The sequence below is a fragment of the Squalius cephalus genome (genome assembly GCF_949319135.1).
Source record: "Squalius cephalus genome assembly, chromosome: 24".
In the NCBI taxonomy this organism is placed as follows: domain Eukaryota; kingdom Metazoa; phylum Chordata; class Actinopteri; order Cypriniformes; family Leuciscidae; genus Squalius; species Squalius cephalus.
In genome coordinates this window covers 2069946-2096705 of record NC_137145.1, presented here as the reverse complement: position 1 = coordinate 2096705, position 26760 = coordinate 2069946, and the positions used below count along the sequence as shown (strand labels likewise).

Below are 26760 nucleotides of genomic sequence, written 5' to 3'. Positions count from 1 at the left end.
GTTTTTAAATCAGACGAACCATTTTATTTTAACAGTCATAGTAGACAAATATAAAAAATTTGTTAAAATAATAATAAAAATTAAAGTGAATATCTAATCATTTTATTTGCACCAGTATAGCAATAAACAGCACTATAATTACTACACACACACACACACACACACTACTGTCTCTTCCGCTCACCAAGGCTGCATGTATTTGATCAAAAATACTGTAAAAACAGTGAAATATTATTACAATGTAAAACAGCTGTTTTCTATGTGAATATATAGTAAAGTGCAATTTATTCCTGTGATCAAAGCTGAATTTTCAGCATCATTACTCATGATTGGCTGAAATGCTCTGACACACTCGTTTGGAAATTTTCATTACATTTCAATTTATGCTTTTATCCACAGCGACTCAATCAATGTTTACTGTATTTTCCAGAATATAAGTCCTTTTTAAAAAAAAATTGATCTAAAATGTGCTGAGACTTATTCCAAAGAAACTTGTATAATTAAATTAACATCAAGCACGCTGTGCAGATTAATGCGAATGAGAGATACGTGAAGCTAGGCCTGTCGCGATAGTCGATAAGTCAATTAATCGCACGATAAAAAAAAATGAGCTCGATAATTTTTCCGGCCGCGATAATTCCATTTGCATGCTTGTTTGTTTTCCTCGTCTCTCTCTCTCTCTACCAAAGAGACTGGATGACCACTCTCGCTCGGTTCTTTAGCGTATAGGAGGAGTGAACCCTCTTGTTGTCAGTTGCATGGTCTTTGTGTGGGGAGGCGGCGCCGCGTTTGCGGCTACTGCCGGGAGAGAGAGAAGACGCTAATTGTGAGTTGCGACAGCGAGCCCGATCACATGAAAATGCGTATCTATACCACGAATGTTATTTCTCGTGCCATTTATACGCCAAAAATAGTTTTTGCGTGCATATGATACGCTCTTTATGGCGTGTAATACGCACGCACTCCTCACCCCTAATCCTAAGTATTTTCAGTGCGTAGCATACACGCAATAAAGTGCGTCTCCGTCTTCCCGACAGTACACAATCACTTGACAAAGTAACAGGAGGACAAAGTAACCGGAGGACAGTGCAGAATGGTGTGATATGGCTTGTTGAGGCTTTTTTTTATTTGTTTACAAAGGTCCTAACTGTCAGTTTGGCCTGTTATGGAATGTATCACTATTTATGCCTAATGTCTAAAGCCTATGTTTAATATTTTTTGAAGTGCAATTTTACATCCATTTTATTTATTAACAGACATTTATTTTGTTAACAGACACTAAAGGGGGTCGCACACCGGACGCGCAGCTCAGCGCCGCGCCGCGCCACGTCTAGGACAACTGTCACCTGAAAATCCGATAACATAAGCAATTTTCTGATTTCTGTAAATAAATATAAAACTAAATGTATATTGCAGCACAGGGTTAAGTCCATATATACATTAACTACGATTTGAGACACATAAATGTAAATTTAATATAAAACTATTTAAATGGCGCTCTGTGGCGCGGCAGGATTTTGAACACTTTCCTGAAGCCGTTGCTGGGCGCCGCGGACAGACGCCGAAAGGCGCCGCCGGTGTGTGTGCTCTCATAGAGAATAATGTGTTCGAATTTAAAAAACGTGGCGCTGCGCTGAGCTGCGCGTTCGGTTTGCGAACTGAAGAGTCCATTGCTTTCATTGTTTTTGGTTGTTTTGTTCATTTTTTGGATATTTAAAATGTTTTCCGTTTTCAATGTTTAATATTCTTTAGAAATAAAAGTTTATAGATCGTTGAAAAGGTGTACCTGCATTATTATGCCATTATAATTATATTAAATGAAAATGGTCTCAGAACGACAATATTATCGTTTATCGCGATCATTTCTTGGACAATTTATCGTCCAGCAAAATTTGTTATCGTGACAGGCCTACGTGAAGCCAAGTTTATTTGTATAACACGTTTCCCACACTGCACTAGTTTCAGTTTCGCTTTTCAATAAATTTGTTTAGTCTAAAAAATGTGACTTATACACAGATGCAACTTCTCTGTGTTTAATTTCTCAGTGTAATTTTGACAGTGTCCAACTTATTTTCTGGAAAATATGGTACATTTTACCAGTTCATTCAATGGCTTAAACAATTTTACTTTAAAACCATCGGAAATTCACGAATTGTGAATATATGGCCAACTAGAGTTGTCAAAAAGTACATACTTCGGTACCAAGTCTGTACTTAAATTTTAAAATTGTGACGCTTTGAACACTGTTGAGTGGAATCGTAAACACCTTTAATTGGCCATTGTGTTCATGCGGTCATTGGTTATGTCTGTGATTGGCTACAAGGATCAACGCACGGGAGCGTCTTAGAGCACCCGGAAATGTTTGAAAGTGTTTTAAAAAAACGGGAGATGGAGCTTTTGAAAGCACAAGCCGGCGTCTATCAGCGTTCCGGTCCTGCTTTCAAACACTCCCGTCTGAAGAGCGTCATTGATGTATATTTACAACATGTTTTTGAAGCGCTGATCATTGTAGCCAATCACAGACATATCCGATGAGCTCGTGAACACAATGGCCAATCAGAGGAGTTTACAATTCCGCTCAAGTGTTCAAAGCGTCACAATTTAAAAATGTAAGTACCGAAGTCGGTACTTTTTGACAACTCTACGGCCATCAAAATCATCATGGAAATACTTGATTTTGTGATTTGATGTGATACAGGTACGGTGGAGAGGCTCAGATGCGTTTCCCATCTGCCATTTCTGCTCCCAGTAACGTCGGCCCGCTCTTCAGCTCCCCCGTACCAGGTGAGAAACATTTCAACCTGCCACACAGATCTAGTTGTAGCCATTAACCCTGTCAAATCACACTAGAAGCTGTCAGTGTTGACTAATGTCTAATCTGTAGTCTGCTGTGATTGTAGGATCCCCAATGCCTGTCGGCAGCCCCCTACCAAACCCCAGTTTTCTTGCCACACCTGCCCCAGGTATAAAACTACCCCTCAGACCAGTGGGCACTTCACTAATCTGTGTGTACTGGTATATCTGATGTTAAAGAGGACCTATTATTTAGTTTTTGTGCTCTACTAGAACAGGTTTTCCTGCTTGAATGTTGATTATTTTTCTCATATTCTCCATTGTTGCGGCTCCTCTCTTCCCAGTCTGTCAGTAACGCTCTATTTACTTCCTGTCTCTATGAAGCCCCTCCTTCTGAAAAGCACACTGTGCCCTGATTGGTCGGCTGGAGCAGTGTGTTGTGATTGGTCGAGCGCTTCGAGTGTGTTTGGGAAATGTCCCACCCCTTACCATAACCACCAGTTTAACACACTACTAACTAACTCAACCAGGCCCCGCCCCTTTATTCTGCGCATGAATTATTATAATGAGGAATATTGTGACGTGTTCGTTCCCAGAAGAAACTCAAGACTACAATGGAGGCGTTTCAGGAGTTCAGAAACACTGACACTGATATAGAGAAGAACTGGAGCTTTTTCATGCTCAAACAGCAACATTACACACTAAAGAGAGATGAACATGAAATAAAGCATAATAGGTCCTCTTTAATGCAATCATTCTACACAAGTAAAGAAATCAGTTGTGTGTGTGTCTGTCTCTATTCCAGGCCCATAATGCATCTTGTTGTTGTCTTTGTCTTATTGTTTTGCATGTTATTCTAAATAATTTAATGCAATAATATCACAGTCGAATAATCCTGATGGATGCATCCCGTCTTGTTACTTCCTGCTGAATATTGTTTTTAAAGGTGCAGTGTGTAATATTTAGGAGGATCTGTTGACAGAAATGCAATATCATATACACATCTATGTTTTCAGTGGTGTATAAAGACCTTACTTAATGAACCGTTATGTTTTTATTAGCTTATAATGAGCATTTCTCTCTACACACACCGCGGGTCGCCTTACATCGACATGTTTCTACGGTGGCCCTAAACGGACAAACGCGTTTTGTCACTATGTTGTTCTTCATGATAAGAAGCGAGCTAAAGCCAGCGAATAAAACACTGACACAATGATGAACAAGTAACAATAATATTCGCAATAACATCGTTTTACTGAATAATTAATTAAACCTAATTTCTTAATTTATCTTTGTAAAGAAACCTCATTGCTTAACTGGCTACTCTCTGCTGTCTCAGACGACGACATCACTTCCTGTCGGCCACCGTAACTTCTGTTGGGTGCAATTCGCAACCTCACCACTAGATGCTGCTAAAAATTACACACTGCACCTTTAAAACATGTGTTTGACTCATCAGGCATGTTCCCGCCAACCATGTCGACCCCTTACATCCCGGTTACTCCCATGATCCCCAGCGGTGCCGGTCTCACAGCTGTGTCCTCTGGACCTGAGGTCATCTTCTCTGGAAAACACAACGGCATCTGTATTTACTTCACACGTATACTGGGGTCAGTCAGCGTTCACTTAATACATGCTAGCCTTGACATTATGAAAGCTCATAACAGTGTGTTTTGACTGATTCTTTAATAAAGAGTTGCTTTATATTGATGCTTTGAAACAGGAACATCTGGGACGGGAGTCTTTCGATGGAGACCATCATTAACAAAGGGAGTCAGACTGTGACTTTTGTGAGTAATGAGACATTTTAGAGTATTTTTAAATTTTTTGTAAAATGTGTCATTTGTGTTTTATACATTTTTCAATATTTTTTTTTTAATTGTTACTAATGACAGATTTTGGAGCAGTGCTTTTTGTTTATTGTTTATTGTGGGTAATTACATATTTTAGAGAAATTTCAATGCTTTATTGCTTTTATTTATGTATTTAGTTTTTTATTGATTTTGATTGACAGATTTTGGAACATTTTTACAAAGAATGCTTTATTTTGTTTTATTAATTAATTTTAATTTTGTTAATTTTTTTTATTGTGAGCAATGACAGATATTGGATAATTTATTATCCGATGCATTTTTTTTTCATTTTTGTAAAATATGTTTGTGCGTTTTATAAATGTTTCTATTGATTATTTTTTTATTGTAAGTAATGACAGATTTTGGAGCAATTATACAAAAATACTTTTTGTTTTTATTTATTAATTGTTTATTGTGGGTAATGACAGATTTTAGAGAAATTAATGTTTTATTGCTTTTATTTATGTATTTCGTTTTTATTGATTTTGTTTGTGATTAATGACAGATTTTAGAGCTTTTTTATACAAATTCTTTATTTTCTTTTATTCATTATTTATTTTATTTTTTTATTATTGTGAGCAATGACAGATATAGGACTAATAAAAAAAAAAAAATTTGGTTTTATTTTTGTGTATTGTAACGACAGATTTTATTTTTGTGTATTGTGAGTAACGACAGATTTTGGAGCATTTTTACTTTCCCGCTCCGCTTGCGTTCGGGTATTTGTTGTGCATCACGTCCAGCAACTTTTTAGCCAATCAGAAAAGTTCTCTGCCTGTCAATCATTTTGTGTGTTTAGGTTCAGGTTAGTTTCGCGTAGCCAGACCTTTAGTTTGACGTCATAATGTCTTTCTTTGGCCAAGGACCGCCTAGAAGCCAGCTAACATATATGTAAAGCAGCCAATCACAGTTCAGCGTCATGTTTAGGGGCGTGAAAATGTAACGTCAATGTTCCTACAATACCAGACTGTCTTGTAAAACTCTTTAAAGGGTCTAAACATTCTTTACATGCTTTTGAAAACCCAGCATTTAGTTGATCCCGGTAAGCGCTTATTGTCACAGATGTAAACGCAACATTCAACTTCAAATTTCCCGAAATGATTTTGTGTGCCATATTTATCAGACGTTCAGCCAAATCTGAGACTAGGCTCAGGTTGACGTGTCTTTGGTGTAGAATCTCAGCTCCTCTTTGTGTGGTTCATTGATAATGTCGTTTGACCTTTAGATGGAGAGCACAGCCAGTTCATCCGATCTGGAGCTCGTCCTCATGGAGCTTCAGGGTTTGAAGGAATTCCTGGACAAAAACTCCCAGTTCAGTCCGACTTCTCTGGGTGTGGCCAAGTAGGTCTCCATCACCTCCTTCTCATGTTAGAGTCATGCATGTTTCTTGTAGCAATTTGGTTTTCTGACTGACTCGATCTCCTCAGTTTCAGCTCGCCAGCAAACCTACAGCAAAGACTTCTGGGATTCATGCGTCCGGATGGTTCCAGCTCCCAACAAGTACAGCAGGAGCTTCAGCGGAAGTACCACAGTGAGTTTCAGTGTGTGTATGTTTGTGTTTGGGATGGGCATTTTACAAATAATATTGGAATCGAAAATTTGGTAATCCAAGCATTAATGGTAAGGAAAGACCCTTATACTTGTGAGCGGCACATATGAGGTGTTTCTGGGTGTTTCTCCCTCATTTCTGCTTAGAGGTCTTGAATGTGGCATTTCTTTGAGGTTCAGAGTCTATTATTCCTGTAATTCTTTTGTCTTTTATGAATTTAAAAAAGAACTGTCTCGTATTCTCTCCAAACACACCACGTCATCTACGTCAGCTGACCTGTATGCGCAAACACTGTTTCCGTTGCAGTTTTGCGAAATATTTGTTTTTCAAATTGCCTGAAAACCCCCTTTTCGAGTGTAAAAACTTTTTTTGCGATAAATGGGAGTTTTTGCGAAATTGGTGCGTTTCCATTGGGCGTATTTTCAATTCGCAAAATCAATTTGCGCAATTTGAAGGGTAATGGAAACGCGGCTAATGTAAAACTGCTTTGAAACAATCTATGTTGTTAAAAGCGCTGTATAAATGAAGGTGACTTGACATGTTTGCTCCTCAGCGGAGGCTCAAGCGCACGAGAAAGCGTCTCTTCAGGCCATGCAGCAGTTGATTCATCGCTCCTGTCAGACGCTGGCGCTCTGGAAGCTTCTGTGCGATCATCAGTTCAGCCTCATCATCTCTGAGATGCCCAAGGTACGACCCATCGCTCTCGTGCTTTCCTGAATATAAACAGCCTGAGTGTCAAATTCATATTGAAATAGGGCTGCGAGATCATGCAAAAAATGTTTTTAGTTTTTCTGCGATATGAAAAGAGGACTTGAAGAGCTCTATTTGGAAAGTTTTCATAGGCTACGTTCACAGTGTTTTTGACCAATCCAATATGGCTATAAAATAATATTGATTTTATTGTGATTATTATTAAATGATAATATTATTGTACTGTAAAATAAAAAATACTTTGTTTAACTGTGAAATGTCTGAAGGTCCTTGCACACTGGGTCTGAAATCTTCGCACCTTAAAAAATAAATACGACCTCATGTTGTGTTAATCATGTTTGCACATTGCCTCCAAAACTTTCATCCGTCATAAAATTTTTTGGATCGGGTTCAATTTTCTTTGTTTTCGCATCCGTGTGTGTGTGTCTCCATACCTTAGACCCAATGTTTCCTCTTTCTTTTTCTCTTTTTAAGAAGAGAGAGGACAACAATATTGTACTCCCTGCTTGAAGAATCCATTTTGTATTGTTTCGCGATTATTATTTTTTCGTTAACGGATTAATTAATACGGATCAGACTCAGTAAGGAAGGTTTCTGTGCGTGGAGAATTTTTTAGGATGACGAATACAAAAAAAACGCACACGAAAATTTCTGACTTTGAGTGTGTAGAGCAGGGGTGCCCAATCCTGCTCCTGGCGATCGACTGTCCTGCACAGTTCATCTCCAACCCTAATCAAACACACCTGAAGCAACCAATTAAGGTCTTCAGAGCACGTCAGGATCACTTGAAAATTAAAGGCAGGTGTGTTTGATTAGGGTTGGAGATGAACTGTGCAGGACAGTCGATCGCCAGGAGCAGGGTTGGGCACCCCTGGTGTAGAGTTTCTTAATTACTAAACGGTAAACTATTGAGCTTTTATTTTGACGGGTTGCAGCCAACAAAAAATATGCACTCTCCGTTTCAGAATGAAGCGTGGCACTGCTGTTCATTTAACTGGTAGCGCATATGTTTATTTCATTAAATCGTAGCCATATTGCGATATTGATTTAAAGAATATATAGGCTATATCATGCAGCCCTATATTGAGACTTGATGCACAAACGTTCTTATTATTTCCCTCGCTGGTTTTCTTCCACTTCCAGGAGTTTCAGGATCAGATTAAAGCTGTGAGTTTTAAGGACGTGGTTGTTTCTGGACGCGAGCTGAGCGGCGCTCTCATCACCGCGCTCATTAACGTGTACATCAAAGACAGCGCGTGTGTAGACACGGTCAGCGTTCACCTGAGGGACATCTGCCCTCTGCTGTACAGCAGTGACGACAGCACCTGCTCCAAGGTACCATTCTCACACAATACACACAACACACTCACAGCACGAAGATGGAAAAATAACTTGAGGCAACTGTGGGAAAGGAATCACGCAGTTTTTTTTTTTGTGTGTATTTATTTAATTTATTTAAGTTTTTAGTTTATTTTTTTGTTTTTTAATCAAAAAATTTGTTTTTCAATTTAATTTAGTTTATTTATTTTAGTTTGTTATTAATTTAGTTTGTTAAATAATTGTTATTATTTTTATTTTATGTTTGTTTGTCTTTCTGTATTTTTATGTTTTTTTATTTATTAGGTTTTTAAAAATTTACTTTATTCCAGTTTTTCATTTTATATTTTATTTTTATTTTTAAGCTTTTGTGGGAAAGGAATCGCACGCACTGCTTGAAAATTTTTTTTTTTTTTTTTTGTGCACAATTATTTAGCCTATTTTCTTTTTCTTTTTTTCTTTTTTTATTTTAGTTGGTTATTAATTTATTTAGATTTTAATTTTTTTTTTTTTTTAATTATTTTTTACTTTAGTTTTTTGGGGGATTTGTTTGTCTGTAATTTTTAATTCCAGTTTTTCATTTTATTGTTTAGTTTTTGTTTTGTTTTTTTGTGGGAAAGGAGTCATACACAGTTTTATTTAGGTAATTTTTTCATTTTGGTGCTTTTCTTTAGTTTTTAGTGCACATTTATTATTTAGCTTATTTTTATGTATTTGTTATTTATTGACTTATTTATTAGTTTTTTTTATTTATTTTAGTTTCTTAGTGCATTTTTAATATTTATTTAAAAAAACGTTTGTTTTATTGATTTTTCGTTTAGTTAGTTTTTAGTTTTATTTACTAATTTACTTTCTTTATTTTAGTTTTGTTTATCTATGTATATATTTTGTTATATAATTATTTTATTTTATTTATTTATTTTATTTTTATTTATTGTTTTTAGTTGTTTTAACTTGATTATTTTTTCTTTGATTTATTAGTTTATTTAATTCATTCCAGTTTTTCGTTTTATTTTAGTTAATTTGTATTTACATTGATTTAGTGAAATAGTTAGATTTTTATTTATTTAATTTCAATTTCAATTCTCTCAATTATTTCAATAAAATTCAATATTCTCAATATGATCTTAATTCCACTTTGGTTCCTTGCCATGCCGCCTTAACAGTTCCATTAACAATTCTTGTTACTTTTGAAGTTAAAAATACTTAACGATAATTATGCTTTTTCTAGCATAACTTGTTTTAATGTTTCTTTTTTGTTTGTTTATCCGTCTACATGTTGTCATATGAGCAACCAGTCGTATGCAACTGAAGGTCTCTGTGTTTTATAAACTGTAACCGGTTGAGAAAAAGGTTGAAATCAAATCTCTGCCCCTCCTCACAGGCCAACGAGCTTCTCCAGAGCTCCAGACAGATCCAGAACAAGCAGGAGAAGGAGCGAACGCTGAAGGAATCCCTCCGTCTCTATCAGCAGATCAGCCACCACACAGACCTGCCACTCGTGTGCTCACAGTACCGGCAAGGTGAGCCGCATCTGCTTTAAAGGGATAGTTCACCCAAAAATTAAACATTTGCCCATGATTTACTCACCCTCAAGTCATCCTAGGTGTATATGACATTCTTCTTTCAGACGAATACAATCAGAGTTATATTAAAAAATGTCCTGGCTCTTCCAAGCTTTATAATGGGAGTGAATGGGTATATTTTTTTGGAAGTCCATCAAAGTGATAAAAGTCCATGATAAAAGTGCATCTATCCATGATAAAAGAGCATCTATCCATCTTAAAAGTGCATCTGTCCATCATAAAAGTGCATCTATCCATCTATCCATCATAAAGCGCATCTATACATCATAAAAGTGCATCTATCCATCATTAAAGTGCATCTATGCATCATAAAAGCGCATCTATGCATCATAAAAGTGCATCTATGCATCATAAGTGCATCTATGCATCATAAAAGTGCATCTGTCCATCATAAAAGTGCATCTGTCCATGATAAAAGTGCATCTATCCATCATAAAAGTGCATCTATCTATCATAAAAGTGCATCTATCATGATAAAAATGCATCTGTCCATCATAAAAGTGCATCTATCCATGATAAAAGTGCATCTATACATGATAAAAGTGCATCTATCCATCATAAACGAACCCCACAGGCTCTGGCGGGTTAATAAAGGCCTTCTGAAGTGAAGCGATGTGTTATTGTAAGAAAAATATCCATATTTAAAAATGTATCGACTAAAATAACTAGCTTCCGGCAGACAGCCTACGCAAGTCGACTTACGCCACAAGAGTAACCCGTGTGATGTAGATGTAGGAGTAGCGTAAGTTTAGATGCCTCTCGTGGTTCAAACACACAGGGCTGGGCAACAAACTCAATCTCCTCCCACATTTCTCTTTAAAAATGATCGTTTTAGACTAATTCGTGACCAGTGTTTTGTTTTGCTCGATCATCTGCGCTTCCGCGCTCGTCATTGTTGTGCGTCATGTTCAAGTGTTACTCTTCCACCGTAAATCGATGCGTAGGCCGTCTGCCAGAAGCTAGTTATTTTAGTCCATAAAGTTTTAAATATGGATATTTTTCTTACACGAACACATCGCTTCACTTCAGAAGGCCTTTATTAACCCCCGTGTGGAGCACTTTTATCTTGGATAGATGCACTTTGATGGACTTCCACAAAAATATACCCAGTCACTCCCATTATAAAGCTTGGAAGAGCCAGGACATTTTTTTAATTTAACTCAAACTGTATTCGTCTGAAAGAAGATTGTCACTATACCTATATAGAGAACTATACCTTTCAATGCAGAGAAACTGAACAATCTTTATATAGCAAACTGACCCCCTTCTGCTCCCGTTCAGTGCGTTTCTATGAGGGAGTGGTGGAGCTGTGTCTCACGGCCGCTGATAAAAAAGACCCTCAGAAACTGGGGCCGCACTTCTACAGGAACGGAGAACCAGAGGAGGACTCCACCGGCCAGCAGGCCTTCCAGGAGAGGTCAGTACACACACACACACACACACACACACACATACACTGACTCTGTCAAAATGGCTGAAAAGCTAAATTCGAATTTCTTTCTTAAATATGACCAAAATTCAAATTATATTCAAATTTTAAAGGCAATATTATGTTAAAGGAAAAAAGTGCTGTATAGTCTCCTATGCCCACAAGAGGGCGCAAGCGAGCGCAATAAGCAAATATAAACCAAATCAAGCATCACATCTTTTATTCAAATGAAATGACATTCACTTTTTAAAGTGCATTTTGTGCAACTTTTAAATCAATTGTTCTTAAATAAAATATAATTTCCCTAATGTGCAGGCAGGGAAAATTAGGTTACAATAGTGCATAAAATGTGTTCGTGCATCAGTAACCTGAGAAAACACTCGTAATGAACTACATCAACACTAAATAGCAAACTGGCATTCAGAAGCACTCCACTTCTACTCACTACATCTACATATAGTTCATCAAAAACACCAGACGCTCATCTTGATCAGAGCGAGTGCTGAGCGCTTTCTGTTGACAGTGTTTTCAGCTGATGAAAACACACGCTCAGCTCTGACCGATGTGCAGGTTTGGTCAAGTGTGTTGTTGCATGATTTTTCCCACAATCTGAGAGGGTTTTCATCAGCAAGAGGCCTTTTCCCGCCATTTTTTTAAATTAGCGCAGCCGTGGCGCTGTATACTGGATAAGCTAACAAACACACACCGCGTCAGTTATGTCATCATGTCTTGCGCGCCTCTTGACACCAAAAATTAAAATGCACGGTTTTTGCATTCGAATATGCAGGTTTTTTATTTTTATTTTATTCGACGAATATTCATAATAAGAATTTTAATTTGACAGCCCTACTCATCATATAGGATCCTAAGGTGCTCAGGTGGGAGTTGCAGGTTTGAATCCGCTCATAAATAAATAATAAAAACCATTTATTACATTTATGTCCAGGCTGTCCTGTTATAAGTGCATCACGGACACCATGCAGGAGTTGGTGAACCAGAGTAAAGCGGCCCCTCAGTCTCCCAGCGTGCCTAAACAACCCGGGCCGCCCGTCATGACCTCTGACCCCAACATGCTGAGCAATGAGGACGCTGCCGCCCATGTGAGTTACATGCCACCTGCTAGAACTTCAGTTTAAAACTGTTTGATGCAGTTATTTTAATTTTCCAATGGAAGTACTTATTAATATTTTGAATTGGCTTTTATTTTTATATTTTCTTTTTCTTTTTTTAAAAAAAAGTTTTAGTAATTTTGCCATGTGCTGGTCAAGTCTCTTTAGACTTGATTTCGTTTTTAGAAACTAGAAAAATTTTTATTGCAGTTTTTATTTTATATTTCTAATTTTTGTTTTAGCAATTTAGTACCAAGGTAATTATAGTTAACTTAAACTGAAACTGAAAAAATAATCTTTTTTTTATTTTTTTTTAGGTTTATATATTTTTGTTTTTCATTTAATTTCTTTTTAATTCAGTTTATTTATTTTAGTTTTTACTTAGTTGCTTTAGTGATTTTATTTTTAATGTATATCTATTTATTTTTTATTTAAATGAAATGAAAAAAAAAAAAACTTAAAGTAAATGTGTACTAAAACTAACAAACAGACTTACTAAAACAAATTAAACTAAATAATCACGTGACTTTTTTTTATTAATCATTTTCGACTTTTATTTTATTTCACTTTTTTTGCCAAGGCAACATTTCTAATTTTCGTCTCTGTTTTTCCCCTAGTATTTGTTTTATTTTATTTCCAGCCTCATTTCAGTGAAAGAACAGGATTTGTAATGGTTAGATGAATGAACAGTAACGGCACTGATTCCTCACACAGTTTGAGCAGATGCTGGGTCTCGCTCAGAGATCTCAAGACGAGCTCTTCCACATCGCTCTCTATAACTGGCTCATTCAGGCCGATCTTACCGACAAACTTCTGGAGGTACGACGAAAATGATGCCGAGTTTTGCAACGTAGATTAAGGTGTCTTTGCTCTGAGTGTTAAGGACCCGTTCTGCTCCGGTCCAGGTGAATTCGCCTTACCTCGAGGATCATCTGATGCACATGATCAAACAGGACCAGAGTAAAGTGCGTAACATGGACCTTCTGTGGCGATACTACGAGAAGAACCGAAGCTTTGGCAAAGCGGCGCACGTGCTGGCGCGACTGGCAGACATGCACAGGTTAGCCCCGCCCACTGACATCTTATTGGTTCAAATCACTCTTCATTTACATTGATTAAACATTTGTGGGAAAGGAATCACACACACTTTTATTTAGTTAATTTATTAATTTTGGTAATTTCTTTTAGTTTTTAGTGCACATATTTATTATTTAGCTTATTTGCACTTTTTTTTTGTGGGCATTTTTAATATTTAAAAAATTTGTTTATCAACTTTTTTTAATTAGTTTAGTTTTATTTACTTTAGTTATTTTACGTTTTTCTATGTTTATCTATGTATATTTTAGTTTGATTCATTCCAGTTTTTCATTTTATTTTAGTTAATTATTTATTTACATTTATTTAGTGAAATTTTTGTGTTGATTTTTTTATTGATTTAAATAATTTATTAATTCAATTATTTCAATACAATTATTAAAATTCAATTATTTCAATACAATTTAAAATAAAAAAATATATAATAATTTGGTTTCTTAACAATTCCATGAACAATTCTTTTGTTACTTTTGAAGTTAAAAATGCTTAACGATAATTTAGCATTTTCAAGCATAACTTATTTTAATGTTTCTTTTTTTGGTATTCCTGTTTTTTTTTTTTTTTACATTTATATGAACCCATAAAGGTTCAATCTGGTGATGTCAAATGAGCTTGAGTGGTTAATGTTGGCTTTGTGTGCGTGCAGCACTGAGATCTCCCTGAAGCAGCGTTTGGAGTACATCTCGAGGGCCATTCTCTCGGCTAAGAGCTCGTCTTGCGCGTCTTCACTGGGAGCCGACGGAGAGTTCCTGCATGAGCTGGAGGAGAAGATGGAGGTAATGACACAGAAGCAGCTGTGAATGAGCCATTTGTGGAATCTTAATTGCGACGTTTATGGTTAAAATTAAAATTAGATTTTTTTTTTTTTTTTAAAGCTCCAGGGTGTTTGAAGGGCTGCACAAATAAATAAAATAAGAAATATTGATAATGTAACTCTGTACTGTAAAATTCAAAATGGATATTTAAGAAATATCATCATAATAATAATAATTAGGGCTGTCAAACGATTAATCGCGATTAATCACATCCAAAATAAAAGTTTGTTTTTACATAATATATGTGTGTATGGTGTATAATTATTTTCTATATATAAATACACACACATGCATGTATATATTTAAGAAATATTTGCATGTATATACTGTGTATATATATTTATATTATATAATTTATATTATATATAAATATTTTATATATAAATAACAATTTTTTTTTTAAATATATATGCATGTGTGTATTTATATATAGAAAATAATTATACTCCATACACAAACATATATTATGTAAACACAAACTTTTATTTTGGATGCGATTTAATCGCGATTAATCGTTTGACAGCCCTAATAATAATACTTAATATTAACATTGTAATTTGTATTAATTTATATATTTTTATATATTAAATGTATTTAAATCTGATACTACATATAGACATAATAGATTGCTTCAGGTTTTTTTAGGAGCTCAGCACACAGTCTGTGATGTATGTGATGACTTGTAAGTGTTCCTCCTGTTATAAGTTGTATAAATTTATTTTTGATACTTGTGCAAAATTGATTCCCAGGCCCCAGCGAGGATCGAACTCGCGACCCCTGGTTTACAAGACCAGTGCTCTAACCACTGAGCTATGGAGCCAGACCTGTTCTAGATCTGTCCACGTCACTATTTAAAAAAGCACAAACACACTTTGCGTAGCACTAAGGGTGTGTCCAGCACTTCCCTGTAGCTTTCTTTGTTTAAAGCTGAGGAGGAATGATGGATGACTCATTTGTCATAAATGTCATCCTTCTGTGTGCCTAACTTTGTTTGTCCAATCCTAGCACATACTATTTACAATGATATATATATATATATATATATACAGTCATGTGAAAAAGAATGGACACTGTGGTTTTATTTATCAGGACATAATAAAAAATCATCTGGTCGTTAGCAGGTCTTAAAATTAGGTAAATACAACCTCAGATGAACAACATCACATGACATATTATACTGTCATTATTTATTTAACAAAAATAAAGCCAAAATGGAAAAGGCATGGGTGACAAACTATAAGTACACACCTACTGCTTTCATAGGAATTAAAGTCCCCCTTTAGGGGCCGATCACACCTGACGCGTTTTTTGCAGTGAGAGGCGCCTATTTTCAATGCGTTCTGTGCGCTGTTTATGCGCCTTGCGTTTTTGAAGTTGAAAAAAAAGCAACTCCGAGCGGAAAAAGCGCCCGATGTCATCGCGTTTTTTTCCACTGTCCAATCGAATGAAGTGAGAGGCGGGCCTTCCGTTTAGTGATGAAAGCTACAGTTGCTTGAACGCCCGGAGTGTGCGATGATGGAGGATAAACTTGTGGTGCTCTCGCGGGTTACCAGGAGCTTAACGACTTCACGAACCGTAACTACAACAATGTTAACAGAAAGTAAATAAAGTTAATAAAAGGCTGATTTGACGTTTACTTGACTGACAGGACAGCTGATTCAGTGGTTGCCTAGCAACATAAAAAACGCAGCGCACTGCTCGTTCTGTGTGATGGTAAAGTGCTGTGCACCTCGCGTTTTCGAACCTGAAAAACGCGTCAGGTGTGATCGGCCCCTTAGTCAATCGTTTTATCCCTTAAAACTCATCTTTAATCACAAAAATGACATATTTTAAAAAAATTTCCTTGAAAAATCGCCATGTCTTAAAATATCTTGAGTGTAACTCGACACCCTCGCCTCATTTAGTATGCGCGGTTCTATGAATATGCAAATGAGCCCCGCCTCCACTCACTCACTCAGCTCAGAGATCCACTGGTTGACGATCACACGTTGATCTGATTGGTTACAAGGTAGTTTGTGACGTCAGAAACACCAGCGATTTCAAAGCGTGTGTTTGAGACTGTCTTTGGTTCACTGCAGTTTTAAGGAGGAAATACTCAGCAATGCTGTCGACTTATGAATTTACACATGCTTTATCTTAAAGCAGATTAAAAACACCACATAGACATATACAGAACATTAAAAACTGGATTTTCACCACAGGGGGACTTGAAGATTATTTTTTTAAGGAAAAATGTTTAAATGTGTCATTTTGGTGATCATAGATTGAAGGGATAAAATGATTGACTACAGGGGGACTTTAAAACATGCTGAATATTTTTACTTTCTCTAAGTAAAACCTTCAAGCTGTTATTTTAACCTGTCAGACCTGGCTTTGTCAAGCCAATATCAAAGTGTGTCATCAAACTTTATTCATCTAGTTTATTCCTTTAAATCTGTTCTTGGTCTTTTAAAGGCCTTAAAACGGTCCTTAATGCTCCGTCATGAATCCTGCAGAGAGCCGTAATGCTGCTTTGTTCCTCAGGTGGTGCGGATTCAGGTGCAGATCCAGGAGTCCTTGCGCAGACAGTATTCCCAGCATCCCTCAGTGCAGGGAGCCATGACACAGCTCGACTCTGAGCTCATGGACATTACCAAGGTAAGCAAGGAAGATGGTTCGGTTCAGCCAATGTGAGCTTCTGTTGTGTTGTATGAACATTTCCTAGGCGTGCAACGGATCGCAGTTGATCCGTACGGATCGGGTCCCACGGTTCGGCACGCATGTGAGTCGCGGATTAAACTTCTAAATTTAACCATCTTAAGCCCTATTCGGATGGGACTAGTGTGACATGGAGAGGTGGGGTGCAGTAATAATTACCAGAGCTTCTCAGTGATTTTAGTCCAGTCCGAATGTGATCTCAGTGATCATCACGGACAATGTCAGTAAAGATTACGGCGACTTTTACCTTCAGTAAAAAGGTCCGGAAAAATGATCTCAGGTAATACTAATCCCGTGCGAATAGGGCTATAGAGTGAGAATGTACCATTTGTTTTGTCTTGCCAATTTACACATTCAAACAATTTTAAACGCAGAAGAAGAGGCGAAACTCGGGACTTGCGCGTTATCTGTGCGCACAACCATACACACACACACAGAGAGAGAGAGAGAGAGAGAGAGAGAGAGGTGTGTTTCAGATAGAGCTCGAACACAGTATTGATTCCTCATTCGCGTTTCCTTGCTCTTGAACAGACATATGAACACACTGATGTCTAAATACCCTCAATATCTCAGCAAGTGTTCTCTCGGTTCTGTCATGAGTGAACAGTGGAGAAAGAAACCGCATGTGTGTCAGTTTATTCGCTCTTAAAGTGACAGCAGCCTAATATTCATTAATGTTAATAAAATAACAAAATACAGCTTTAACAAAGATGAAACTATAATTAATTTCTACAGTGAACAAATAGTGTTATTTTACATTTAGGCTTGATTATTAATTTCTGTACCTGAACACTACTGTTAGACTTTGTAACTTTTAGTATTCATCTCTGCTTGTAATTTGTGTGTTTGTTCTTATTTTATTACTGACTGTTCACTTGTATTTAATAATGTTTGAACAGAATAATGTTAATCAGTGAGGCTAGTAGTTTTGATGTGGTACTGAAGAACTTCAGGTGAGCTTTAAGTAATAAATGAAAAGCAAATCGATCTGTGGCTCAAAAAGCGTAAATGATTCGAACTGTGTATTTTATGATCTGTTGCATCATTAACATTTCCTCTGTTGTTTCCCTCTCTGAAGCTGTATGGCGAGTTTGCGGATCATTTCCGGTTGTCGGAGTGTAAGCTGGCTATAATTCACTGTGCGGGACATTCGGATCCGATCCTGGTGCACTCGCTGTGGCAGGAGATCATTGAGAAGGGTAAAGCCACAGATTGTCTTATCTCTTAGGCCGTGTGTCCGCTAAAGCGTTTTTAGCCAAACGCTATGTGCTCTGCTAAACGCCTAGCTGTGGGCGCTTGAGAGCGTTTGGCAGGGCAGCATTTTTTCAGTTGAGACGCTTTGCTTGTTGTGATACAGAATATCCGCGAAAGTGTCACTAGTATCTCATTTCACACATATTTTGTTTCTGTGTTGATTCTATATTAAAATGTCGATACAATGTAACATATTTTCTCTGGCTCTTGTTTTAAATGATTTTGTTCCGTTATTATGCTAGTTGTTGTCGTCTGTTGACGTTGTACAAGCAGAATGTGTCGGTTGGTCGGTGTGGTATTAGTCCCGCCCCTCCTCCACTGTGATTGGACGGTTGGGTAAAAAGTGACAGTGATGAGCACTGCGTTTTACCCAAAGTTGAACATTCTTCAACTCTCGCCGACCTGTAAAAAACACTGAGCGCTTCAGCGTGAAAAAAATGCGGCGCTCCCATTGAAAACAATTGGAAAAATACGCCAGCCGCGTGAAAAAATGCTTTGGTGGACACACGGCCTTACACTTTTTTTGGCTAAAGGTTGCATGCTGGTCATCTAGTGGCTTTGGTAAACCCTCTCCAGTTCGGTCGTGTTCCTGTGTCGTGGATGTGTGTGTGTGACGGCTTGTTGTGTGTTTCAGAGCTGAGTGACAGTGTGGCCATGAGCCCAGCGGACCGGATGAGAGCGCTGAGCCTGAAGCTCGTGTCACTGGGAAAGTCGTACGCTGGAACGCCACGATACTTTCCATTAGGTACCGTTTCCCCGGTCAGTTCTGAGGTCGACTTAGGCCTGGGTATCGAGTTCAAGACTTTTTAAAATATTAAATATATTTAATTAATAATTTAATAATATTAAAATATACTTTTTAACCCGTCAAAATAAAAGTTTGGTTTAACTTAAAAAAAACTGTGATAGAAATATATTACTCTTGTACATTATAATGGATATTTTAATGTAATACTACTACTACCAATACTACTACTACTACTAATAATAATAATACACTTATTATTAAAACAAATTTTCTTCCATGATATAATTTTAACAGTAAAATTGTTGTGTATCACTTGTTTGCCAAAAAATTATTTTTCATTTGAATAAAAGATACATTAATGTTTATGTCTTCATTTGATTACCAGAAACATTAAAATACGCAACGCAGAATAAAATAAAATAAACATTTCATAGGGCCCTATTGTTGTATACAAATTAATAAATTACATTGTTTTTATGAATTCAATTAATTAGATACGTTTTTTGATTAAACCATTAAAATGGAATATAGACTCTAAATAAAAAGGAAATCACAGAACTTGGTAAAAATAAAATGGAATTTGGAAGGGAAAAAAAACATTAAGAATGGAATTTTTGTTAATAACTGTTAATAAATTGCTGTTAAATTGAACAAGTTTCATGATTTCAATTAATTACACCTGCTTTTTGATTAATAAAATTTAATTTAACCACCCAGAAAAATTAAAACGGGGGAAAAAACTAATTTTAAATCCTGAAAAAATAAAATGGGAAAAACGGAGTCCAGAATAATTTAAACAGGGGAAAACAAATATTGAATCCTGAAAAATTTAAACGGGGAAAAACAAATTTTAAATCCTGACAAAATAAAACGGGAAAAACGGAATCCAGAAAAATTTAAACAGGGGAAAACAAATATTGAATCCTGAAAAATTTAAACGGGGAAAAACAAATTTTAAATCCTGACAAAATAAAACGGGAAAAACGGAATCCAGAAAAATTTAAACAGGGAAAAACAAATATTGAATCCTGAAAAATTAAAACGGGTCAAACGGAATTGACTCAGATTACACTAGGCATCTTGTAAAGTGTGCTTATCCTGAAGGTCGGCTACATTAACAGTTTAGCTCTCTTGTTTTTCCCTCTTCACAGTAATGTTACTGCCTCTGCTATAACATTTTCTGTTCATAAAATTGGTATGGATAAAAGTATCGTTCAGGAAGCGGTACTGAGGTCGTGGTATCGGTGTGGAGAACTGCTGAACGATCCCCAGTCCTAATCACCTGTGTGTGTGTGTGTGAAGCTCAAGTGATCTCTCTAACGCTGTGATGTGCTCTTCAGATTTCCTGGTGAAGTTTCTGGAGCAGGAGGTGTGCCGGCTGAACTGGGACGTGGGCTTCGTCACCTTCACCATGCAGGAGATTGGCGTCCAGCTTCCTCGACTGCTGGAGGTCTACGACCAGCTCTTCAAGACACGGGTACGAGAGCCACTGAGCATCTCAAGCTCATTTTGTTTTCCCATAATCCTATTAAAGGGACACTTCACCGATTAGCATTGAGCTTTGTATCAGTGGAAACACGGTAGTATTTTCGAAAGAAAATACGCCCATTTTTAGTTTTTTATTTGTTTAGTTTAAAAATATTTTATTATTATTATTTATTCATTAATCCATAATACTTTTAAGGATTGCTTAATGGTAGTTATATATTTATTTACTTTTTTCTTATTTATTCATTTTAGGGTTTTTTATTTGTTTATTACTCCATAATTGTTTAACGTATATTTATTTACTTTTAAAAAATATGTATTTATTTATTATTTCAGTATTTTTTATTATTATTTATAAATCCATAATCCTATTAAGCATTGCTTAACGGAAGTTGTTTATTTATTTACTTTAAAATGTATTTTTGTTTTTTATTATTTAGTAATTAATCCATTATACTTTTAACGATTGCTTAATGGTAGTTATATATTTATTTACTTTCTTATTTATTCATTTGTTTATTTTTTTAGGATTTTTTTATTTGTTTATTACTCCATAATCCTTTTAAAAATTGCTTAACGTATATTTATTTACTTTTAAAAAATATTTTTTTTTTTATTTATTATTTCAGTATTTTTTATTATTTTTTATAAATCCATAATCCATAAGATCCTTAACGATAGTTAAAAGTATTATGGATTAATTACTAAATAATAAAAAATAAATATTTTTTAAAAGTAAATAAATATACATTAAGCAATTTTTGCTTAATGGTAGGTATATAGTTAAATATAGTAGTTATATATTATAGTTACAAAGTAATTTATTCATGTATTTTGTTTTAATAATATTTCAGATTTTTTGGATCTTACACTCAAATAGTCATATAAATATATATATATATATATATATATATATATATATATATATATATATACATTTTTTATATATTTTTTTTATGTGATTGACAATGATTTGTGTGTCTCTGCAGGACCCGTGTTGGCAGCGTCTGAAGAAACCTCTTCATCTGGTGCAGTGCATCCATGTGCTCCTGTCGGGATATGTGGATGATCCCAGCCGTGTGCCCACCTATGACAGGTAAACATCATCTCCTCCAGATCTTCTCTACATTCCACATCATCCTGTCCTTCACTCACTCCCTCTCTCTCTCAGACGGAGGTTCACTAACGCCTGTCTGGATAACATCTGTGGTTATCTGGTGGAGCTGCAGTCCTTGAGTCCAAACGCGGCCCTGCAGGACATCATACGCAACTTCAAATCCCTTCAGGCCAAGCTGGAGAAGCTCCACTGAGGGCGGGGAAGGTTACGGTGTTTACAGTCGGCTTGTAAGAGTTTGAGGACGTCTCGTCACACCAGCTCTTCAGGCTTTAGATTTACTGCTGCCTTTGTGCCACACATTAAATAATGTTCACTCATCCAGCCGTGGAAATGCCCAACGGACGGCCAAAATAAACACTTCAGATGTGTGTTCTCTGGTTTGCAGAAGTTTTTGTGCTGAGAATTCCAGATATGAGGGTAAATCTTGCTCAAATTCTTGTGTGTTTATCGTTAATCATTGATATCTGTACAGTATTTGTTGATAAACTGTCCCGTGAGGCACTTATTCTAGATGTTTTCTACTGCTAAACACTTTCTGAGAGTGCGGAAACACTTTTTCTTACGTGTGCAAACTGGATAAACGCTGAGGATGAAGCAAGCCTGTTATAATATTCACCATATCTGTGGCAAATTTCCCATCAATGCTGTTTTCTCTGAATGGAAACGTGACGCTCTCGGCCGTTTTGTGACTGTTTTATGAAAATTACTCATTTTTATGAAAGTCTGAATCGTTTTCAACCACCATTTAGTTTTGTGTAATATCTATTGCAAATGATTTGAAATAATAAAAGTTTTGTTTTAAATCACAATTGTGTAAAATTTATCATTTTCTGAGAAACTGTTTTTCTGAAAGCATTTTAAAGATTTTATATATACATATATATATTTATAGAGAGAGAGATATTGTTATAAATTAAAAATGTTCTTACAAATGATTCAAATTTTTATATATATATATATATATATATATATATATATATATCCACACACACTTGAAAATGGCAAATAAACAATATATACATATATAAACAATATATTAACATTTGTAATTTGCTAATTTTATATACTTGTATAATGTAACTTTATTATAATTTGATGTCTTGTATTATCCTTTGTCTTTAACAGATTTTTATGCTGATGTCTCAGCAAAAATAACATGACGAGAATTGCATTCATATGCAGGTTTATAATTTGTTAAGTGGCATAGCGAACATAATTACAGTGATTGCTGGCAGCAATTATTAAAGCACAGGAGGGACAATCATTTCAGTGTTTTGCTTTGGTGGTGGAAAAATGATACAGCAGTTATAGATCCTCCTTTTGCTACAATTCACATGCATTTCATACAAAAATCTGAAATAACATGTATTTACATGCACAATTAATTACTCAAACTTTATTTACATGTTTTTGCTGTTAATCTACAGGCAAAGATTTTTATTTCAATGCACTGGTCAATTTTAAATGCTTTTCATTACGTGTTTATTCATACATTTTATTGCACTTTTATTTATTTGCAGATGTAAATTTCATATGCAAAAAATAACCTCCACTTCAGCAGCTTTACACACATCAAACTTTACAGTTTTATCTATATTCTGAAGGTTTTTACTGAGGGGTTCCTTCATACATCAACAACATTTTATTCCTAAAACATTTTGCATATTTCAAGGTGCTTGAATTTGACTTTTTGAAATGTAACTCTTGGAAAACCCTTGAAAACAGCCATATTTATGAAAAGGTGCTTGAATTATTGGAAGACAATAGGCTATATTAGAAAATAGTGTTTCATTTTATTGATAAAACGATCTTTTCATACCCCTCTGATGTTGATATAGGGCATTTAGCATAGCTATGAGTGTGATATTGGTCATATAATTATTCAAAGATACAGCTTTCATTCTTCAGATATATATATATTTATTCAAAATCAGTTTGAATAAGGAAATGGATTTCTTTGTATCCTTTTAATGGTTAAAGTTACCGCAGTCATTTCATGTGCTGCACTTTATTTGTACCATTTTGCTGTATTATTTTTATTTATTTATCTATTGACCTTTTTTATAATTTGAAAGATAATAAAGATATTGTTTGATAAGTGAGATCTCCGATTGTTGTCCTTGAAAACCAAAAAAGTAGTGTTTGAAAAGTCCTTGAAAATCCTGGAATTTCATTTTACAGTGTCTGTAGGAACCCTGATATTTAACACGTGTGCATCAATTTAAAAAAGCTAAACGGGTCCATAGTGGACAAAATATGTGTCAAAAAAACTCATAAAAAAATGAAGCTTGGGAGCACAGAATTAAGTTTGGTCTCATTTTAAAGGAGACCAATTATTAATTATTTATTATTTATTATTGCTGAAGTAAAAAGATTGTAAAAAGTAAACCAAAAAACATTATTTTATATCAAATTTATATTTTATGAAACATGTTGAACTCTAAAACGTCTAGAAAATCAAAGCCATAAATCTAAACAAGTTGTGTTCCAAATTTGAGGTTGATCATCTCAAAATATTAGTTTTTGGTAAGAAATTGTTTGGGCGCAGTAACAGAAACCTGAAAAAATGGCACCATCTGGTAAAAAAAAAATAGTAAAAATAAGAATGTGGAAGCCTTGCCAACAGAATGAAAGCCTCTTAACAAAGATTGCATAATATAGTTTATAATTTGCAAAGATCTATAGTTAAATGGCCCTGGGATTAAAAATTGCAGTTTTAATGGGTTTCAATGCGGACATTTTTGTCCAAAAGGCGCTGAGACGAACTATTTTGTGTAACTAGTGCAAAATATATTTGTTTAAAGGAAATGGGCGTGAAAAAGTAAAATTCCAATAAAAATACACACATGTGCCAAATTTCATGCAGTTAGCATTAACACAAGCAAAGTGATCAAAAAAACAAAACTGAAAAAGCCAAAATGTCCATAAGGACGCACAAGGGTTAAACATAACATTTCAGACAATGTGCCTTTATTATGTTGCACAGAACATCATAAATGAGTTTTTTTCTCCGCACCAGTCCTTACCAGCAGGAGCAGTCGAGTTTCTTCACCCCGTACAGGTACACGTACGGGACGAAACAAGTGTAAGATGCCCCTATAAAATTGGTCAGCTTCACAGCCAGGATGGAGTTTCTGAAGCTGCTGTAGATGCGCAGCACGAGGTGAGAGAACCAGCAGATGATGAAGATCGTGGCCACCGCCACCACGCTTTTAGCCGCGCGCGCCTGGCTATTATTCACCGCTTTAGCCTTAGTGCCCGTTGCTTGTGTTCCCGAGTTATTATTTGCGGGATTTGTTCCTTTAGAGAGATCCATAACTCGTTTCTGGCTCTGCAGCAACACTAAGACGATCTGCACACTGGCGTACGTGATCCCAACAAGAGGAAGGACATTAGCCAGAAGAAGATACAGCCCGTCGTACGTACGTTTCTCCGCGAGCGTTGGGAAACGTTCCTCACAAACTTCTAAACTCTCATTCCCATCATGTTCTGCGATGAAAAAGTGGGGAACGCTGAACATCAACGCCACGCTCCAGCTCCCAGCGAGGTAAACGGTTACGAGTCTCAGGTTGTCCATCTGAACCGGACCTCCTCCGCGTTTGGTGGATCCAACTAGTTTCTGATGCCAGTACATGCTGATGAACATGGTGGAGAAGATGCTGCTGGTCTCAGAGAGATCGGAGGAAAACTGAAGCACGCCACAGTAGTTTCTACCCATGAACCAGTTGTTCACAAACTGCGCCAAAGTGTCGGGCAGATCCACCAGGCAGTTCGTGATGAGATTGGACACGGCCAGGTTAATGAAGAGAAGATCATTGGGACGCAGTTGAGATTTGGGAAGAGAACGCAAACCCAGCCAGAAGTTCCCTGTGATTCCAGTCAAGCAGAAAAACGCTCGTATCGACGAATCGACCCAGTCTTGAACCTGCATCTCAGAGCTGTTCTCCTCCTGAAGTCTGGCTCTTGCTTTGCATTTACAGATCTGACTTTATAAGGTAGATCACATCACTGAAATCTCCTCCCATAATGCTGAGATGTGAGAGGAGGAGAGATGTGCGAGTGCTGGGATTTACAAGTGTCACACAGATTAGACCAGGTGAAAGAACTATTTTGAGATATAAACGATCATGTGAACTGGAAGATGCTCAGCTTTTTTTGCTGATGGCTATTACAGTCGTGCTCAAAAGTTTACACACCCCTTGCAGAATCTGAGAAAATGTTAAAGTCCCCCTGTGGTGTAAATCCAGCTTTTAATGTTGTGTATGTGTGTATGTGGTGTTTTTAAAGGGATAGTTCGGCCAAAAATTATATTTAACCCATGATTTACTCCCTCAAGCCGTTCGAGATGCATATGTCAATCTTTTTTCAGACGAACACATTTTCAGTTATTTTAGAAAATGTCTTTGATCTTTCAGTGGTTATAATGTGAAGTTATGGGGTCCACCTCCTTCAAGTCCCAAAATGTGCATGCATCCTTCACAAAAGTAATCCATCCGGCTCCAGGGGGATAAACGAAGGCCTTCTGAGGGTAATCCGTGCGGTTTTGTCGTAAAAATATACATATTTAAAACTTTATAAATGAAAATATCTGGCTTCCGGCAACAGTCGACGCGCGTTCACGGGAGATGGATGCCGGTGTATGACGTAGGACGTAGTGTAGGAAGCGTCGTGACGTAGAACGAAGTACAGCTAAATCAAACGCTACGTCCTACGTCATACGCCGGCATCCATCTCCGTGAACGCGCGTCGACCGTTGCCGGAGGCCAGTTATTTTCATTTATAAAGTTTTACATACTGTCTATGGGAGCTCTAGGTATCTCGAAAACACGCGCTGATATTGATTCTCATTTTAGTTCTCCTTTTTTATCCAAAGTCTGCTTGCCATGGTCCATAATGTTTGAACGAAACAACAACAGCGTGCAGATAGACATTACGAACTACACAGTGGTCCACGTCTGTCACCTTGGTTACTATCAGAGGGCTCTGGTTGCTATGGCAGTACGAGCGGAAACCAGGGACAACGCGGATATGACGCCATTGACGGCGACAAAACGGAAATAAAGAAACGGGACGTGTCTTCGAATTAAATTACAAATTTCTCCTGGTTTGAAAGTTGTTGGAAACAGTCGGGATAATGTAAGTACACAACTAAAAAAAAATATATAACATAGATATATTGATTTTTGCTATTTTTTTACA

General features: G+C 36.3%; 2 protein-coding genes across 5 annotated transcripts in view; one reads left to right on the top strand and one right to left on the bottom strand.

The window, feature by feature from the left end:
- The window catches only part of nup155 (nucleoporin 155), a 35036-nt gene extending 12885 nt beyond the window's left edge, over nucleotides 1-22151 (top strand). For 2 of the 4 annotated variants that reach the window (XM_079860915.1, XM_079860916.1), the window contains exons 15-34: nucleotides 2699-2784; nucleotides 2901-2963; nucleotides 4253-4403; nucleotides 4517-4583; nucleotides 5872-5987; nucleotides 6074-6177; nucleotides 6749-6882; nucleotides 8050-8241; nucleotides 9608-9746; nucleotides 11091-11226; nucleotides 12185-12338; nucleotides 13062-13166; nucleotides 13253-13407; nucleotides 14089-14218; nucleotides 16781-16894; nucleotides 18033-18153; nucleotides 18843-18953; nucleotides 20297-20433; nucleotides 21434-21540; nucleotides 21616-22151. In XM_079860915.1, the coding sequence (XP_079717041.1) occupies nucleotides 2699-2784; nucleotides 2901-2963; nucleotides 4253-4403; nucleotides 4517-4583; nucleotides 5872-5987; nucleotides 6074-6177; nucleotides 6749-6882; nucleotides 8050-8241; nucleotides 9608-9746; nucleotides 11091-11226; nucleotides 12185-12338; nucleotides 13062-13166; nucleotides 13253-13407; nucleotides 14089-14218; nucleotides 16781-16894; nucleotides 18033-18153; nucleotides 18843-18953; nucleotides 20297-20433; nucleotides 21434-21540; nucleotides 21616-21754 (2461 nt within the window). In that variant the 3' untranslated portion in view covers nucleotides 21755-22151. The remainder of the gene's footprint in view (nucleotides 1-2698; nucleotides 2785-2900; nucleotides 2964-4252; nucleotides 4404-4516; nucleotides 4584-5871; nucleotides 5988-6073; nucleotides 6178-6748; nucleotides 6883-8049; nucleotides 8242-9607; nucleotides 9747-11090; nucleotides 11227-12184; nucleotides 12339-13061; nucleotides 13167-13252; nucleotides 13408-14088; nucleotides 14219-16780; nucleotides 16895-18032; nucleotides 18154-18842; nucleotides 18954-20296; nucleotides 20434-21433; nucleotides 21541-21615) is intronic. The other 2 variants (XM_079860917.1, XM_079860918.1) reach the window with 1 other exon arrangement.
- A 2432-nt stretch (nucleotides 22152-24583) lies between these two features.
- ora5 (olfactory receptor class A related 5) lies at nucleotides 24584-25492 on the bottom strand (the record flags this gene model as incomplete). The annotated part of the gene is made up of 1 exon (XM_079860466.1): nucleotides 24584-25492. One exon carries the CDS (start codon nucleotides 25490-25492, stop codon nucleotides 24584-24586), a length of 909 nt encoding a protein of 302 aa, XP_079716592.1.
- Nucleotides 25493-26760: the final 1268 nt, after the last annotated feature.